The 17,970-nt window shown below is 46.8% G+C and overlaps 1 protein-coding gene across 1 annotated transcript in view; it reads left to right on the plus strand.

Moving 5' to 3' along the window:
- Positions 1 to 17,970, plus strand: part of Prp8 (pre-mRNA processing factor 8) — a 53,408-nt gene that overhangs the window by 31,550 nt on the left and 3,888 nt on the right. Inside the window, exons 18-34 of the mRNA XM_077653215.1 lie at positions 348 to 494; positions 969 to 1,179; positions 1,696 to 1,812; positions 2,441 to 2,688; positions 3,360 to 3,539; positions 4,529 to 4,664; positions 5,277 to 5,446; positions 6,013 to 6,142; positions 6,537 to 6,683; positions 7,247 to 7,407; positions 8,895 to 9,086; positions 11,301 to 11,538; positions 12,872 to 13,000; positions 13,530 to 14,011; positions 14,404 to 14,595; positions 14,924 to 15,113; positions 15,317 to 15,597. Coding sequence (XP_077509341.1) covers positions 348 to 494; positions 969 to 1,179; positions 1,696 to 1,812; positions 2,441 to 2,688; positions 3,360 to 3,539; positions 4,529 to 4,664; positions 5,277 to 5,446; positions 6,013 to 6,142; positions 6,537 to 6,683; positions 7,247 to 7,407; positions 8,895 to 9,086; positions 11,301 to 11,538; positions 12,872 to 13,000; positions 13,530 to 14,011; positions 14,404 to 14,595; positions 14,924 to 15,113; positions 15,317 to 15,597 — 3,351 coding nt within the window. The remainder of the gene's footprint in view (positions 1 to 347; positions 495 to 968; positions 1,180 to 1,695; positions 1,813 to 2,440; positions 2,689 to 3,359; positions 3,540 to 4,528; positions 4,665 to 5,276; positions 5,447 to 6,012; positions 6,143 to 6,536; positions 6,684 to 7,246; positions 7,408 to 8,894; positions 9,087 to 11,300; positions 11,539 to 12,871; positions 13,001 to 13,529; positions 14,012 to 14,403; positions 14,596 to 14,923; positions 15,114 to 15,316; positions 15,598 to 17,970) is intronic.

The following is a 17,970-nucleotide window of genomic DNA, read 5'->3' on the forward strand; positions in this document are numbered from 1 at the left end:
TACAAACAGCCAAATTTTGAGCTAATTTGCTTGCTGTAATTGGGAACAGTGACGCAGTAGTTCTTCAATCATATGGTGGCATTGAAGATGCTTGTAATGTGTCATTGGAGGCATGAATAGTTGGTTTATATGACTGGGCACTGTACATTCACATATACTTCTTTTACTTCTGTTACCCACTTTTGTCTTCATGGTAATGAATTCATTGATATGAAGGTCCTTGGGCACTGTGCTTTTTTTTTTTTTTTAGGGAGAGAGAGAGAGATTACCAAATGCACCAAGCACTTCATGTTCAGTTTCCATGGCGCTGCTCTCAGCTTGCACAACACAACACTTGTTTATTTCAGGTTCACAGCAGAAGAAGCGAGGGACCTGATCCAGCGCTACCTCACGGAGCACCCTGACCCAAACAATGAGAACATTGTTGGGTACAACAACAAAAAGTGCTGGCCCAGAGACGCCCGTATGCGCCTCATGAAGCATGACGTCAACCTGTGAGTGAGAGCCACTCTGTGGTATTATTATGCTGCTTGAGTAGTTGCACGGGCAGTGAGGCCTCTGTATGCACGAGTGCCAAGCTTGGCTTGAAAGGTTCTTGACTAGAGGTATTAGGAAGCTATGTTGAAGCTCATGTCAGATACCTAGTGAAGGTATTGGAACCTTGCGCTTCAGTTGAGCATGACAGTAGATTACAGAACATGAAGCTATATTGCATTTATTGGCAAAATAGTGACCCTATGCACTCGCCGTTCACACTGAAACTGAGAGCAATCTATTCATCACTCTTGTTATCAGCCACGGAGGACTGCATAGTATCACTGTAGTGAGCTTCAGTTTGTGTTGCATTGATTACTTTGAATTTTGAATGTGTTTTCGTGAATTTTCAGCATTGGTACCAATCTATAACTCAGTGACATGTTTATTGCTGGTACATGGAGCAGCAGCTTATCATTCCATGCATGATGCAGGGGCCGCGCAGTGTTCTGGGACATAAAGAACCGGCTGCCGAGGTCAGTGACCACTGTCCAGTGGGAGAGCAGCTTTGTGTCTGTGTATAGCAAGGACAACCCAAATCTGCTGTTCAACATGGGTGGCTTTGAGTGCCGCATCCTGCCCAAGTGTCGCATGACTCATGAGGAGTTCAGCCACAAGGACGGAGTGTGGAACCTGCAGAATGAGGTAAGCCCCACCCCCTTTTTTTTGATGCTGTAATATGCCTAGCCACCATTCCTAACATTCTATGCCCTATTACAAGCTGTGCCCATATCTTTAAGAAACCAGACTAGCTGTGCTCATATCTGCCTATGGCGGCTCTTTTCCTCTGTGGTACCACCAGGCATCAAAACTTGCCTGCTCCTAACACTTGCAATTTACAGTAACCTGATGGCATGTAAAGCTTTCTTTCATAGTAATTTAGGAAAATGGCGGCAGGCATTGTCTGGTAGTACTGAATTTGTATTTAGCATGAGCTCTTATTTTGTTTCAGATAGTGCATAATGAAGGAATCAGTTTCGTAAATTCAGTGGGGATGATGGAAAATGGGCCCCTTATTGCGTGTTGTGGCCTTTCGAGAGAAAAAGTAAAAAATGTTGTGTGGTTCTTTTGCCTAGTAAATTATTGGGCAGAATTCCAGAAGTGCGACACTGTTTAGTTAGTTTGATATAAATATGAAGTGAACGGCATGCTGTGGTGCAGGTCACCAAGGAGAGAACAGCACAGTGCTTCCTGCGTGTGGATGACGAGTCCATGCAGCGGTTCCACAATCGAGTCCGACAGATCCTCATGGCCTCTGGATCTACTACCTTCACCAAAGTGAGTGATGCCAGCCTGATGTGAGGTTCCAGCGACACTTACTCCAAGAGAGTTTGAGGCCCCAATCAACATTGTTTGCGCACAGGGAGGACGTGTTTTGGAGTAAGGGCAAATTGTATCTGGATTGCATTTACTGCTTTTACATTGTTGCTTCGCGTGGAAAAAGTAAGGAAAGAAGTAAATGACAAGGGCAGCTTGTTCTCTATTTACTTGTGGCTCTTTCAGGCATTGAGATTGACTCTCATAAGTGCTTGATTTTCTTGTGGCAGTATGTTTTGATAGTGGCGCATGCCTTTGATGATGGCCTTCCCTCATTTACGACAGTCTTTTGAAGGAACAACAGTTTGTTGCTCAGGCCCTGTTGTTACTCTTACTAACACATTAAAACAGGGAGAAAGCTTCAAAATCTTGGTTCCCATAAAAGATTGAAAAGCCACCTGTGTGTTCCGGTTTTAATGTTTTGGAAGGGGTGGGGGTCATGCTTAATCATGACATATTTCCACATTTTGATTCTATTTGGTATGTGGAGAAATTCGTCATCTTTTGGTGCATTCAAGTTTCTTTTATGTTATTGCTACTCGGGATGGCTTGACCACATGGTTTATTTTCCCTCCACGTGATTGCGCAGATTGTAAACAAGTGGAACACGGCTTTGATTGGCCTGATGACCTACTTCCGGGAGGCTGTGGTCAACACCCAAGAGCTGCTTGACTTGTTGGTCAAGTGCGAGAACAAGATACAGACACGTATCAAGATTGGTCTCAACTCCAAGATGCCGAGTCGCTTCCCCCCTGTGGTGTTCTACACGCCCAAGGAGCTGGGAGGCCTGGGCATGCTTTCCATGGGCCATGTGCTCATCCCACAATCTGACCTCAGGTCAGCAAAAAGGGCTCACTCAATAAGCTAGCATTCACGTGACATTAAATTTTTTCGTACTCATAAGAGCTGCTCATTCAGTAGTTATGGTAATGAAACTCAATTGCTTTAGCATTCAGAGAGTAATGAATACCATGCAATCACCAGTTTTACTTGGTTGGCTTAGCTCCTGGCAGATGTAGCCAGTGACCACGTGGCATCACAAGTTTCTGAGCCATCATCATGTGGACTGAATGGTTTTCTTTGCTAGCTTTACATTTTGTGCCACTGTCGGAGCACCATGTTGAGAGCCCCCCCGCTCCCTCCCCCCTTTTTTAAGCTGGAAATGAAGCTAAGCTTTGAAGTTCAAATGCTTGTTGTGGTAGTAGCATATCAGGTACCCATACCCTAATAGTTGCTCATCATAAACCATGTCTAGAGGCTTGAAGAATTTCATTTCCCTGGCGTTCACTGCATAAGTAATGCTGCTCAACCTGCTATAGCAGGATGACACTCAGCTTGTAGTTTACCTGCGGCGCATGGAATGTCCTGTTGCCCTCTGCAATGTTGTGTTGCACGTGCTGCCATAGAGTGTTCCCCGAAAGCTTAAGTTTATGAATGCGGTGGATAGCCATCATTTTGTAACCTTAGCAACCTTTGCTCTGACATGCTAAACGTGGTTTCTATTACAGGTGGTCCAAGCAGACTGACGTGGGCATCACTCACTTCCGGTCAGGCATGAGCCACGATGAAGACCAGGTGATACCAAACTTGTACCGCTACATCCAGCCCTGGGAGAGTGAATTCATCGACTCCCAGCGAGTGTGGGCCGAATATGCCCTGAAGCGCCAGGAGGCACTTGCACAAAACAGGTAACGGGTGCCGCACATTTCCTACTTGTCATGTTCAAGTGTGCCTTGTTTTGTTTGTGGGATGAATGACAACTGTGTGCTTGAAAAGAATGGAGTACTTGGTGCTTGAAAAGGATTATCATTCCTCTTGGCTATAGCCACTCCACACAACTTGCGAGTTCCAGCTTCTAGTTTAAAACTGGCCCCTCCTCGAGTACGTGCCTGGGATGGTGGTGGCAATGGCATTCGATAGTAATAAACCGGAACTGCAGATTTTGGCCAAAAATTGTTTGGATCCGCATGTGATATGAGGTGGAAATTTGACATGCTAAAATCTGGAAGAAAACCTCATATTTAACGTGGAGTTTTTACGGTAAACATCGAATATCACTATCAAACTAACAGTGGAGGGACTTCATTCTCAGTCGCAACAGAGCCGACCTCCTTGGACCGCGTACCTCTGCAGACAGTGGTGCTGTCAAAGCTAGCGCTCTTGTTCACTCTGCCTACAGCCATGACCAAACAATAGTGCCTTTCTTGCGGCAAGTGAAACATAATAAATGCTTTGCCTGCAGGCTTTTTACTTGATAGTTTGTCATGAGCTTGATTATATGCGCTCTTACTGCTGACGACACGCTGTAGCTTTCTCACATTATATTTGTGGTCGCGTTATACTTATAAATACGGCAATTCCTACTGAGTTGTGGCATTTGCAATGCACTGCACAGCTGTGCATTATTTTTGGTGATGGAGGTGATGCTCTGGGAGCATTATTATATCTGGACCTTTATGTGGTGTATAGAAAGAAGGTTATCTCGTAGACTTTCATGCTTTAGGCTGTTGGTGCAATGGCTGAAGCTATAAACAGTGTGACATACTTATTGAGAATTGTTAGCATCTCATCACCAGTTAGGTCTGGTTATGGGAGAGCCAAAGATTACGACTGCTGCTGTGACGGCTTAGTGCGGAGTTTGTCTACTTTGAAACAACTCCCAACATCTGTTTTCCAGGCGCCTGACTTTGGAAGACTTGGAGGACAGCTGGGACCGTGGCATCCCACGGATCAACACGCTGTTCCAGAAGGACCGGCACACACTGGCCTATGACAAGGGCTGGCGTGTTCGGACAGACTTCAAGCAGTACCAGGTGGGCTTCCCTTGCTCAGCTGTTTGTTTTGTGTGCCATCTGTTACATTTAGACAGCAGGGGCACTTACTGCACCCTTGGTGATTGCATGTGAAGTATTGCAAAAATCAACAAATGGGAATTATTTGAAACACTATGCTATTTGTCTGGAGCACACAGTCAGGTTAGTGTTGTTGGAACCCATGTTACACACATGATGCAGACATTTCAGGAATGAAATCTGCTCAGAATTTGAGGCAGTCATTAATATCATGAATTCATTCATATGGCAACATAAGTTTACCCATATTACAGCATTTCTAGTACCTTATTCTCGGTGAGGAAACTGCGATACTCCGACCAAAGTCTCATGAGAGAACTAGTAGTTACGCTTGTTGCATAATTCACAAACTTAGTGGTAGCTAACCTAAGGGTTAAAATTTTTTAATGAATCTCTCCCGTTTTTCCTTTTCCTTAATTCCTTAGTTTTATACACAGGTGTGTTGATATCTCCCTTATTCCCTGCTCTGTTGCGGGAAAAACGTTCACCCTCTGTGCCATTTGGGGACGTTTTAGGGTGCAGGTACAGATAAATGAGGCCGCAGAATGGACTTTTTTTAATGCCGCATTACAGGTGTTGAAGCAGAACCCATTCTGGTGGACCCACCAGCGGCACGACGGCAAGCTGTGGAACCTGAACAACTACCGCACTGACATGATCCAGGCTCTGGGTGGTGTGGAGGGCATCCTGGAACACACTCTGTTCAAGGGCACCTACTTCCCCACCTGGGAGGGTCTCTTCTGGTGGGCTTCCTTTCTTTGTGCAGGCATGCGATGGGCACGGCCCTCGATAATGCAAGCGAGTGGCCTATTGATACATCCTGCACTAGTGTGAAGCATTCAGCTCTAGAGGTGCTCAGAAACATGTTTAGTAGTACTTTTGTACTTGGACTTCTCTTTTGAAACGACTCTTGTGTTAAAAGTTCCCTTCATAATACCCCAAATATGCTCAAGGCTGCATGCTGAAATGACCACATTTATTTATTGGTGGCTGTACCTACCTTGTCCTATGAAGAAACTAGAATTCGTGATGGTTTTTGCACAGTTAGCGTTTTTCTAATAGATGTGCACGGCTATTTTGTCTTTAATACTTTGCCTCCCATGGGTACTGTTTTTGAAATGTCACTCATTTAAATGTTTGAAAGTGCAAAATGCTTTTTACTTTTTTTTTTCCTTAGATTATTTCAGCTATTTTGTGTGCTGCTCTTTTCACCCTCTTGACTTAGTAGCATGGTGCCAATCTTTTTCTTGTTCTATTTGCTGCTTGCTAAGTAAGTGTTTGTCTTGCCTGTTTCTCGCCTCCTCAACAGGGAGAAGGCCAGTGGGTTTGAGGAGTCAATGAAGTACAAGAAGTTGACCAATGCCCAGCGTTCTGGACTGAACCAGATCCCCAACCGGCGCTTCACCCTCTGGTGGTCACCGACGATCAACCGTGCCAACGTGTGTATTGGATTGGTCTTTTGCTTTGGACTTGATTAGTATATTTCCATTGCTTGCACAGCGTAAAAGCAGCTTTTTGGACTGCAGTAGACAGCTATTGTTTATTGATTCTGTTGTTGTTCATTTCTTCTGTTAGTAAATGTAGCATATTAGCAGTTTTATCAAGGCTGTATTATACAAATAACTAGATGTGGCTTGACGTTTCTTTCTGAACGATAAAACTAAAATTCTGCAGTTCTTGGTGAAGTCGAGTATTGTCTTGCTCAAGGTAGTGGCAGAATTATGCGTTTTTTGTTGTGAAATGTGCAGCCTCATAAGTTAACTGTGGCGCAGTCGCCGCCGCATGTATGCTGCGGTACTAATCAGTTTTCTCCTGCCACATGATGGCTTGCAGGTGTACGTGGGCTTCCAGGTGCAGCTTGACCTGACAGGCATCTTCATGCACGGCAAGATCCCCACGCTCAAGATCTCGCTCATCCAGATCTTCCGAGCTCACCTGTGGCAGAAAATCCATGAGAGCATTGTCATGGACTTGTGCCAGGTGTGTTCCTGTTCTGGCCTATCTCCCTCATGGGGCAGGTGTCTTGCTACCTTGTTACCACCCTTGCAGTCTGTTATGGTGGTTGCTTCTCCTTACCATGCATGAATTCATGACTGTTCTATTTTAACTAAGGCGAAGGCAAAAGATGCCTTCCTACTCGACTAATTGAAAATTATCTGGTGCTGCTTTGGTGTACAAGAATTCACTGTGGTTAGGTCACTGAAAGGTGCTGTACACGGCTTCGTTGTTTATAAACAAACGTGGGTGCTGATGATGATACTAGACCCAAAGCATTTCCAGTACCAATGGTGCGGCGTTTGAAAAGGTTTGCACCAGACTATGCGTGTCGCACTGAATTTGGTAAGGCAGCGCGTCGTGTGAAGCATTCTGTGCGCTGTTTGATAAGGCACCGGTACAGGTGACGCACCACCTTTCGAGGCTTCTCTTTCTTCCTGGGGTAATTGCTTGCTCGAAAAACAAGTCTTCTTCAAACAGGAACTGTGTTTAGCCATTTGTTTATGTATCTTCTCAGCTCTGTCTCATCTGTTTATTCACACCTGCAGGTCTTCGACCAAGAGCTAGACGCCTTGGAAATTGAGACCGTACAGAAGGAGACCATCCATCCTCGGAAATCGTACAAGATGAACAGCTCTTGCGCTGACGTGCTGCTTTTTGCCACCTACAAGTGGAATGTTTCCCGTCCGTCGCTTCTGGCTGACTCAAAGTGAGCATTTCGCATGTCTGACATTCCTAAGTAACTTTGGTGACAGCAGTGTCGCGGGCTTCCAAAAAATATTTGTGTTATCCAAAATGTACACAATCCGTATGGAGAAGCACGAGAAATGCATTCATGCAAACCTGTTTACAGCTGACGGGATTTATTAGACAGCTTTCGCACAGCGCAATCCACGTTCTGCTGCTTTGCTTACTTGGGGACCCAGCTGCACCTGCACAGTGATAGGTGTGTGCCGTTCAAGTCCTCTTGCGGAATCTGATCACAGATTGCACTGTGCTACACAGATTGCACTGTGCTAAAGCTATGCAGCCACGCGCCACTGCTTGCTGCTCGTAGTGCACACTATACCTTTGCCCACTCAAGGCGTCAGTGATAGCACCACTGCGTACTCGCGACTTCGTTGATGTGCACATTGCACATTGGTGATATGCGGGCAACACTTAGTGCTTCAGAGTGTGGTCGCCTGTAGGACGTATCATTCAATGTGGTGCCGGGAAGTGCTCGGAACACCCAAAATTCTGCACTTTTTACACAGTGGTTTCTAGCCTGGGAATTTTACGAATTAGTATCATGACAAAGTTCATATCAACCATGATGGTATCATCAAGATTCCACTGAAGTAGCTCTGTTTAATTCCACATACCAGGGGGCTCCAAATCTTTCTCTATGGGGTAAAGTTCACTAGGTTGCAAAAAGTGCTAAGCCTACCCTTTTCTCCTTGACTGCAACATGCACGTGCAATATAAGTTACTAGGGATGGGAGAAATAATTCACAGATTACATAGTAATCTGTTGCGTAATCCGATTCAGATTTTTGAATGCGGAGTTTTGGGTTCCCTAATCGTTCAAACTGCAAATGCAGTCAAACCTCGCTACGGCGAATGCCACAACAGCGAAATTTCCTCCGTAACAAAGTGGTTCCGATTACCCGTCGGCAATATTCCCCCCCCCCCCCCCCCCCTTCCCCTCCCTTCTCCCTACAAGGCACAATTTTCCAAGCGAGGTCCTGTTGGCTGATTTTTTTTTTTTTTTCTAACCCACATATTCCTGTATCTCAGGTTCACCAAAAACGGCTTCCGAAGAGTTTTCACTTTGAGTACCACCGCAGCTGACGTTTCTTGCATAATCATAATTGCTGTGAAGACGTGTACATAAAGATGCAATGCAGTGCATGACTGCCTGTGACTGTGTTGTTGGTAGCTCAGACTCTATGCTTGTGAACCACAGTTGTTGGTGCAAGTCGGCTTTTAGTTTTTTCACTCACTTGACGAAGGCATAATCGAATTCAGTTCTGAGTTCATTTCAGTGTGAAGCTATCATGTTGACGGAAACCGATGAAAATGCTAAGCGTTTAATGATGAGCAGTGGCAAGTTCAAAGCGTTTAAACTCTTTATCATCTTTGTGTCGAGGCTATATTGAGATTTCAGTGCATTGTCATTGAGTGATCATGCATCATGCTCTTTTGGCACCACAGAGACACCATGGATGGCACGACAACACAGAAGTACTGGATTGATGTGCAGCTGCGCTGGGGTGACTATGACTCGCATGACGTGGAGCGTTATGCCCGTGCCAAGTTCCTGGACTACACGACTGACAACATGAGCATTTATCCGTCGCCTACAGGCGTGCTCATCGCCATTGACCTGGCCTACAATCTGCATAGGTGGGCAGTGGCTGCTTCGTTGCCTGAGTTATTATTTCTATGCTAACATCTGGTTGCTAAACAGAACCTGACAAAATTAACCATTGGTTGCTGTGTTGCAACATTTTCTGACTTTCCTGTAAAGGGACTGCACCTCTTTGTTGCACACCTTGTGCGTTTTCATGTGGTAAGTAGGGCCTTAAAACCTACTCTGAGAAATGTATGTGCTGGTGCAGTAGAATCTCATTAATTCAGCTTCTGTTAATTTAGAAATATGGATCTTTCAGACTTCTAGCGTGTTCCCTAACAGCACCCATGCAAAGTCTGTGGTTTCAGAAGCTCATTAACTCAAATACTGGTAGGTTTGCACTGGATAGTTCAGATGGTGTCCCTACGAAGGCCAACCTACACAGCCAGCAATCATCCAAATAGCCCTTTTCAAACTTAAATTACGTGTGCAGTGCTGCCCTTGCGCCTTAGACGTGCATGCTGTGGGAGGCACGGTGACGGTGCTTTCTAAAAATAGTGCAGCTGCATAGTTCTGGTGTCACTTTTGTTAACTTTGCACCAGTGCATGGCAGTTGTGGGTCGCTTGTGTTCCAGCCACGCCCAGACATGCGCCGTTTCGGCCATCAACTGGTGTGTCACTGATCTTTTCTTTTATGCTGACAGCCATTACTAGCTCTCACCATACACTCTGAGTGGCTGTGTAACTGAAGTCTGTTGGAGTAATTCCAGTTGCATCGGCTGACGGGGCTGATGGCATTCGCGGCTCCGATAGCGAGCACCGGGTGGCATCACTGCGCTCTTAAGATTCAGAGATTCAGATTTCTTTTTTCTCTCTGCTGCGGCATCCCTTCATTTTCTCCCTTGGGTGCCCTTCTCGTTTTCTTGTTTCTCGCTCCCGTCTTTCCTGGCCAGTGTTTTTTATCTCTTCTTTCAATCTCTGTTGGCAACTGCATCTTTCCATGATCTTCCCCTACATCTTCCCTTCTTTTTACCGTCGCCGCCCTTTCATTCGTTATCTCATCTTTCTTTTTTGGCTGCCTCGATCAGTGATCTTGGACAGGCTTCAACCACTAAATGATTTAACTAAGCTGGACTCTAGCTTAGCCAGACTTTTATATTTTATTAGAAGTCGCGACTCCATTCCTGTGCCAGCATGCATCTCCCTGGCTTCCATTTGTCTGGTTCTTCCGTTATTTCAGCATGCTGTTTGTAGATTGGACCCTCCTTACATGTTAAGAAGCTGTTTGTTAGGACGCTCTACTCACAGTTGCTGCGAGGACCTTCATTTTAGAGCCATTTTGCAGCGACATTCGAAACAGTGTGTGCACAGTGAAGAATTTGACGGAACAATGAAAAGTTGTCATAGCTCCTCAGTTTTGGCCTCAGAAGCAGACAGCTGTGGCCCATGTTTTCACAGAATAAATTTACTTTAATGTGGATGGTTTTGACCTGAGTTGACCATTAACCTTGTCTTTTGCACTCCTTGGCTGCAGGTGCCCTTATGCAAAAAAAAAAAAAGATAGGCAAAGGTTTAACCTGGCTAAGCCTAAGTAACCAAAGCGAAAGCTTGAAAGTTAAGTCTGGTAAAGCTTGGCTAGACTTGGTTGCATCTCGCCTGGATCATCCATGACGACTGCTGCCATTAAATTGTTGAGAGCTGTTGCAGTTCGTTGGCACCGGCTGAGAGGCAGCAGGGGTATCTAGACACAGCGAGCACACAACTTCGGAGAGTAAATTGTTGAGAGCTGTTGCAGTTCGTTGGCACCGGCTGAAAGGCAGCAGGGGTTACCTAGACGGAGCAAGCACACAGCTCCGGAGAGCGAGCATGCAGCTCCGGCGTAGCTGCAGTTGAGTGACATCATGGTTGTCACGGGACTAGGCAGAGGCGAGCACTCGGTTTCGGCGGCGGTGAATGCGTAGTGACGTCATAGCAGTTGTGTGGTTTCTCGGTTCAAGGTCAAGGTCTAAAAGATGCTACAGAAGGAAGTAGTAAAAGCTTTCGCTTTTTAAAAATATCATCATAATCACTTTGATGTGAACAATTTTTTAAGGTCTTTTTAGGGGGTTTTCCGATAATTTGAAACTTTTTTCCGGTCCAAATGAATGAGCTCTCAATGCACTATCTTTGTCTGAACTCCCTCTTGATGTTTTCTTTAGCCAGAGATGTGTGCACATTGGCAAGTTCTTTGACTTACCAGCGCGGGTGCGACTTCTGTGTCTATGCAGCGCATTCGGCAACTGGTACCCCGGCTGCAAGCCATTGATCCAGCAGGCCATGGCCAAGATCATGAAGGCCAACCCTGCACTGTACGTGCTTAGGGAGCGCATTCGCAAGGGCCTCCAGCTGTACTCATCAGAGCCGACTGAGCCCTACCTCAGCTCCCAGAACTACGGCGAGCTCTTCTCTAACCAAATCATCTGGTTTGTGGACGACACCAATGTCTACAGAGTCACAATCCACAAGGTGTGCTCGTCATCTCTCTTGCAGTTGGCACTGTATGATAATGACTTGAGGCAGCACATTTTTGTGCTGTCATGATTCTTCCAGTTTTATTTTTAACCTGGTGGCGAATGACAGTCAAAAATGAAGTGTTTTTGTTTTCTACAAACAGTGGGCCTGTTTGTGGAATGCTGCTTTTATTTATAAATTACGCAAAAAAAAAGCCGGGCATACAAAATGAGCTGTGTTGTGTTTTGCGATAGATATGCACATAATGAAATTAAATAAGGATAAGGATGGCGGTAGCGTACCGCAACTGCTTGTGACATCAGTCTATCAGAAAAAAAAAAAAAAAAACGCTGACGCCGCGCCGCTGCTGGAGTGGGGAGTGGCAGATGGCTAATGAAAGCTGGGTGAAGCGTCACGTGATTTTTTGCGCAGCCCATCCAGTCGAGTGCATGAATGCTGGGGAACGTTTGTCTTGTGACGGTAGGTTTCTGCGTCCTTGTCTTGGCGTTAGAGGTCTGAGCATGAGTGAGAGAGTGGCATTGAGTTAAAACTGATTACTGAAAGCAAGAACAAAAATAGTGCTTGCAAAAGTGAACGAAACAGCAAAAGAAAGCACGGAGTGCCGTTTCACTAGCAACGCCGACCGATTGTGACCCTTGTGGCGGGAGAGGGTTCATTGCACATGTTGTGGGCTGTTGGTGTTCCTTGAGGCAAAAAGTTTGAGTCCCTGGCTTAGTTGAATAAGGAGGTTATATATCGGCAGCTGTGGGGCCACAAAAGACCCTTAGCAGCAGTGACAAATGGAAGTGCTGATAAGTACAGTTCTGAACTGGTCCTTGTCTGCTTTTTTCTCCATCGTGTGCGCTTTCCTGACAGGCCACACACCGGCACTAATATCTCCTTTAGCAAGCAGTGACAACAGCTCTGGCTGTTAGTGTCAGGTCAGAGTAGCAGGCAAACTTCATCGAAGATGGGAGAAGCACTCGGTCCAATATGTGCTGTTGATATCGCTGCTGCTTAGAGACTCTAGGCTGAGCCATCGCGAATATGTTGCCGTGTTGATGTGTCGTGTACAGTCAGCACCCACTACCTTTCACGGGTGCCACCCTGTTATCTTTTGAAATCACATTTATTCGACTTGATTTCAGTGCTGTTGCACAATCTGATTGGATTTTGAGGAAATGGGCCGGAAAAGAAAAAGCCATGGGATTTTTATTGCTTCCTTCAGGATTTGCACCATTTTTCTTCCATCAGCACAGCTTTGTTTGATGGAGTGCTTACGAGATGTTGAGGCAGTAGCCACAACTTGTTCTTTATGTGTCTCCCATCTTCACTTGCTCCCCAACAGACATTTGAAGGCAACCTGACCACAAAGCCCATCAATGGTGCGATCTTCATCTTCAACCCGCGCACTGGACAGCTGTTCCTCAAGATCATCCACACTTCTGTCTGGGCTGGCCAGAAACGTCTGGGACAGGCAAGAGATTTAATATTCACTGGAACTGCTCTTTACACGAGCTACGAATTGGGAGCACTTCATGAAATTTTAAGAAATGCAGATGCAGTTTTTTTTACTTTTGCTTATTGACCATAGTCTGCTTTCATTTTCTTTTCTGTCAAGTGAGCATGATAAGGATTTCACTTGCGTGATCAAGACAGCACATGGGTTCCAAGTGACATGCATGCTTGTAATGTAGCTGCCATGCCATCGGGATTGCATTCTGCATGCTAGGAGCAGCTCATCCCTGCTCAAGGGTGGAAATTGCTGCACACTGTTTCGTCCATGGCTATATCGAAAGGATTCTGGAGTGTAAAGTGTTCATATTTCTTTGGCACGTCACATTAGAGAAATGCCACACTTGCGCTGCAAAGGTTCATGCACAGGTGTCCCTTTCTTTTTCTCTTTGAGTGCATTGCAACATTCCTGTTGTCTGAAAGGTTTCAGTGTCATGTCATGCAAGTTTTAATTATTACTTTTTACCCCTTGTTTGCTCATTGTGCTTCAGCTGGCCAAGTGGAAGACAGCAGAAGAAGTGGCTGCGCTGATCCGGTCGCTGCCCGTAGAGGAGCAGCCCAAACAAATCATCGTGACCCGCAAGGGCATGCTGGACCCGCTGGAAGTGCACCTGCTCGACTTCCCCAACATTGTGATCAAGGGCAGCGAGCTGCAGCTGCCGTTCCAGGCCTGCCTCAAGGTGGAGAAGTTTGGTGACCTCATCCTGAAGGCCACCGAGCCACAGATGGTGCTCTTCAACCTCTACGACGACTGGCTAAAGACCATCTCATCATACACTGCATTCTCGCGTCTCATCCTCATCTTGCGTGCCCTCCACGTCAACAACGAGCGCACCAAGGTAATCCTCAAGCCAGACAAGACCACCATCACCGAACCGCACCACATTTGGCCCACACTCACGGACGATGAATGGATCAAGGTAGAAGTGCAGCTGAAGGACCTCATCTTGGCTGACTATGGCAAAAAGAACAAGTGGGTGCCCATCTTTCCATTCCTTTGCATCACTTGCTTGTTTGCATTACGGAAAGTGTGCCATCATTTGTGAGCAGCCGAAGCACTAAACCTCAAAAACGGGTAAGTAGACTTGAGGTATGTGCGCAGAGAAACCAGGTAGTATCGCATTTTATAATGTGACTAGGCCTTTTGTGCAAAGTAGAGTATCAGGGTAAACCAGAGCAGAGCACAGGGCCCATTAGACAGCTTGACTACTTGTACCGTCTGTTGAAGATAGTGATATGGCTGTCACATCTGGTGACTAACCATCATGCTGTCAGCAAATATTTTGGTGACAACATGTTGCTGACTTTTCAGTGACTCTGCCAAGACTTTGCATTTAACCAGATGCGGTATGCTGCTTTTCACAGTGTGAACGTGGCATCACTGACGCAATCCGAGATACGTGATATCATCCTGGGCATGGAGATCTCGGCCCCATCAGCACAGCGGCAGCAGATTGCCGAGATCGAAAAGCAGACCAAGGAGCAGTCTCAGCTGACGGCCACCACTACTCGCACAGTCAACAAGCATGGTGACGAGATAATCACCTCTACGACTAGGTGAGCTGCGTCACGGTTCTGCTGCTTTCACGCGCACCTTGTACATGTTTGCAGAGAAGGGGAATGCAGTGCGACTAATACTAGTTTACCTGTTTAAGCGGCTAATATATACAACTCATGCTGGTTAAGGTTTCACAGCATGTACAGCCTTGAATAAATGTGACTATCCGGGCACTTGTCAGCTCCAATCATTCATCAGTGGCCATTCATTCATGGCTGCTGATTTTATGATGTAATGTAAGGGTACTGGAAAGCGACGTTTGGTATGGCAGAATTGGTCTGGGAAAGAAGGCATAATACCGTCCTCTTTTCCTTTTATCTTCAACAGCAACTATGAAACGCAGTCATTTGCCTCCAAGACTGAGTGGCGTGTGCGAGCCATCTCGGCAACGAACCTGCATCTGCGTACCAACCACATATACGTCTCCTCTGACGATATCAAGGAGGCTGGGTACACCTACATCCTGCCTAAAAACATCCTCAAGAAGTTCATCATCATCTCCGACTTAAGGACACAGGTTGGTTCCCCCAGCTTTTTTCTTTTCGTGCTGTTAACCCATGCTTTGTGTTTGTTTATGGCACCCCACTTGTGTTGCATATGTAGTTACTGGCCTTGTTGTGCTGTGCCACACTTCTCATAGCAGTCTCTCTTGTCACTCTCACAGATGCTGTCACTTTTAACAAAACTTTTCGCTGCCGTGCTTTTGAAATTGAACCGCAGATTGCAGGCTACCTGTACGGGGCGAGTCCCGTGGACAACCCACAGGTCAAGGAGATCCGGTGCATAGTGATTGGCCCCCAGTGTGGCAGCCACCAGGGTGTCCAACTGCCTCAGGCCTTGCCGCAGCATGAGCACCTGCGTGAACTGGAGCCCCTGGGCTGGCTCCACACGCAGCCAAACGAACTGCCCCAACTTTCGCCCCAGGACGTGACAGCACACGCCCGCATCATGGCTGACAATCCGTCCTGGGATGGCGAGAAGACCGTCATCATCACTTGCAGGTAGCCATCCTCTGTCTAGTTCCCGCCCGTGCACTTTCTTGAGCCTCTAAAATCACGTTCTCAGCCTAGATGGAGCTTCTGGAGCTTTGCTTATCTATGCAATGGCCAAGCATTTAGCTGACAAATATACAGTAGAACCTTGATTATACGACATTCAGGGCATTGCTCAAAGCCGTCATATTGTTACGTGGCTGGCAGGAGCGCGGGACGGAGCGATGTCATGGAAATCTCGCACAAGTGACGCATTAGTGTGATAAACGTGTCCGCTACTCTGGCTTTCAAACCGCGCTTTATAAAAGCACCCATTTTTGTTCTGCGAGAATTAGTTCTGAGACCGCACGTAGCCAGACTTTTCGGCATCAAAGAGGCTGCTTTAGACGAGGCGCACAAGTGCTCCCGTCCCCGCGTCTTAAATATACGTCACATGCACCTTGAAAACGATGATATGGATGACGCACCAGAGATATGACTGGTCCAACCCTTCGAAGACGTTCTGCGGCACACAGTATTTACAGTAAAAGCTCGTTAATTCGACACTGACGGGACCACGAAAAATTGTCGAATTAACCGAATGTCGAAATATCGAATGAACCACAAAAAACATGAAATTTGCCCCAGCATGACATACCTTTATTTTGTTATCGTCGTCTACTTTTTCGGGCGAATTTGAGCGGCTGCAATAGCTCTAACAGCTGCCAGATGCTCCGCGGCACGCGAACCATCCGCAATTTGTTCACAGAAGTCTTCCAGCACGGACAAGGCTTCTGCGGCTTCTTTCACCGTGCGCTTCGGCGTTTGGGGCAGGTGCTCACAATCGTCATCTTCCGACGAATCGTCGTTGTCGGCGCCTGTCACTTCTTGGATGATTTCGTCCTCGGTCAGCTGACCGGCAATGGCGACACCATCATCGATGGACGCGTAATCCGCGAGCCGCACGGCAGGAGGCAAAACGCTGTCGAAACAGCTGTCGTCTTCTGTGGTTGCGCCACACACACTCTTAAAAGTCAGATTGTGACGGCTTCTGAAGCGAGCAAGCCAACCTTCAGAAGCTTTGAACTCTTCAAGGTTCATTTTTGTGGCGAACCTTTCAGCCTGGGCACAAATTAATGGCCCACTCACAGGGAGGTAGGCCTCACGTGCGTTTCTAATCCATCGCATTACGGCTTCTTCGAGTTCCGGGTGGGCCGCAGTCCGCAGTCGTTTCCTTTTGTCACCGTAGGCTTCACTGTCAAACGCCTCCATTATGCTGTTTTCATTCTTCACGTAAGTGGCCAAGGTGGTTCTTTTAACATCATACTTGACCATCACGTCAGAGCGTGAAACACCATCCTTCAGCACCTTCAATATTTCCACTTCGGCCGCTTTGCCGGTGTCGCCATCGGAGCAGGACGCGATGGCGAGGCGCGCAGGCACGGCGCGCTACGCACTCGAAAACAGCACAGTAAACACGCTGGCAAAGCACGCAATATCTAGAAAAGGCGTGTTAGGGTTCAATAACCGCGATCGTAGCAGCAAGAAACACGGGGCAACGACGACACACGCCAAAACGAGATTTGCTGAAGATAGGGTTAACACGACGACTGAGAACGACTGCAAGAGGCAACGAAGCACGAAGAAAGACACCGGGCGCTTCGGCCACTGCTAACTTTGCTTCCCTCGCCCTCTCTCGCACTGCTGATGACGATGACCGTACGGATGGCCTACGCTACATTCTTTTTTTCCAACTTTACAGTAGCGCCACTCTTGGCGGGCCGTGGAACTAGGTCGAATTAACCGATGGGCGGTAAAATTTGTCCGAATTAACGAGAGTTTTGCCCCATAGACTCCTATATATAATTGTAGGGACCATGCGTGCAGGTCGAATTATCCGATTGTCCGAATTAACGGGGGTAGAATTAACGAGCTTTCACTGTATTACCATGCCATGCTTCTGTTCAGACTTCCACTAGAACCGCTTTCAATCCACAGCAGCGGTGTCTGTATTAGGAATTCGCATCGTAAAGGGAAAAAAAAAACTGTTCGCCTGTGACTCGAATATGCCGGCAGCACGCTTTCTGCAGCGATGTGCAGGGATGCTGGGTGACGGCACACCGCTCACACCTGGCTCACTCGGTGCCGGTAGTCCTAACGTGCTCCGCACTGAAACTGTAGTGGAAAGCGCTTTGGAAGTCGGCTGCCAGTTATCATAGAAATGTCTAAACTTGTTACCGCCTCTACAATAACTTCATGCTGGTATGAATGTGCAGTTGATTTCCCTAACACCTTCGTCAGCAAAGTGCATGGAAAAACTGGCCAGGCACTTCGATGACCGCAGGTTGCACCTGCAGAAGCGAGAAGTTGTGATAGCCGCAGAGGCATTGTCGAACCTTCGAG

The sequence above is a fragment of the Amblyomma americanum genome, chromosome 2 (genome assembly GCF_052857255.1).
Source record: "Amblyomma americanum isolate KBUSLIRL-KWMA chromosome 2, ASM5285725v1, whole genome shotgun sequence".
In the NCBI taxonomy this organism is placed as follows: Eukaryota; Metazoa; Arthropoda; class Arachnida; order Ixodida; family Ixodidae; genus Amblyomma; species Amblyomma americanum.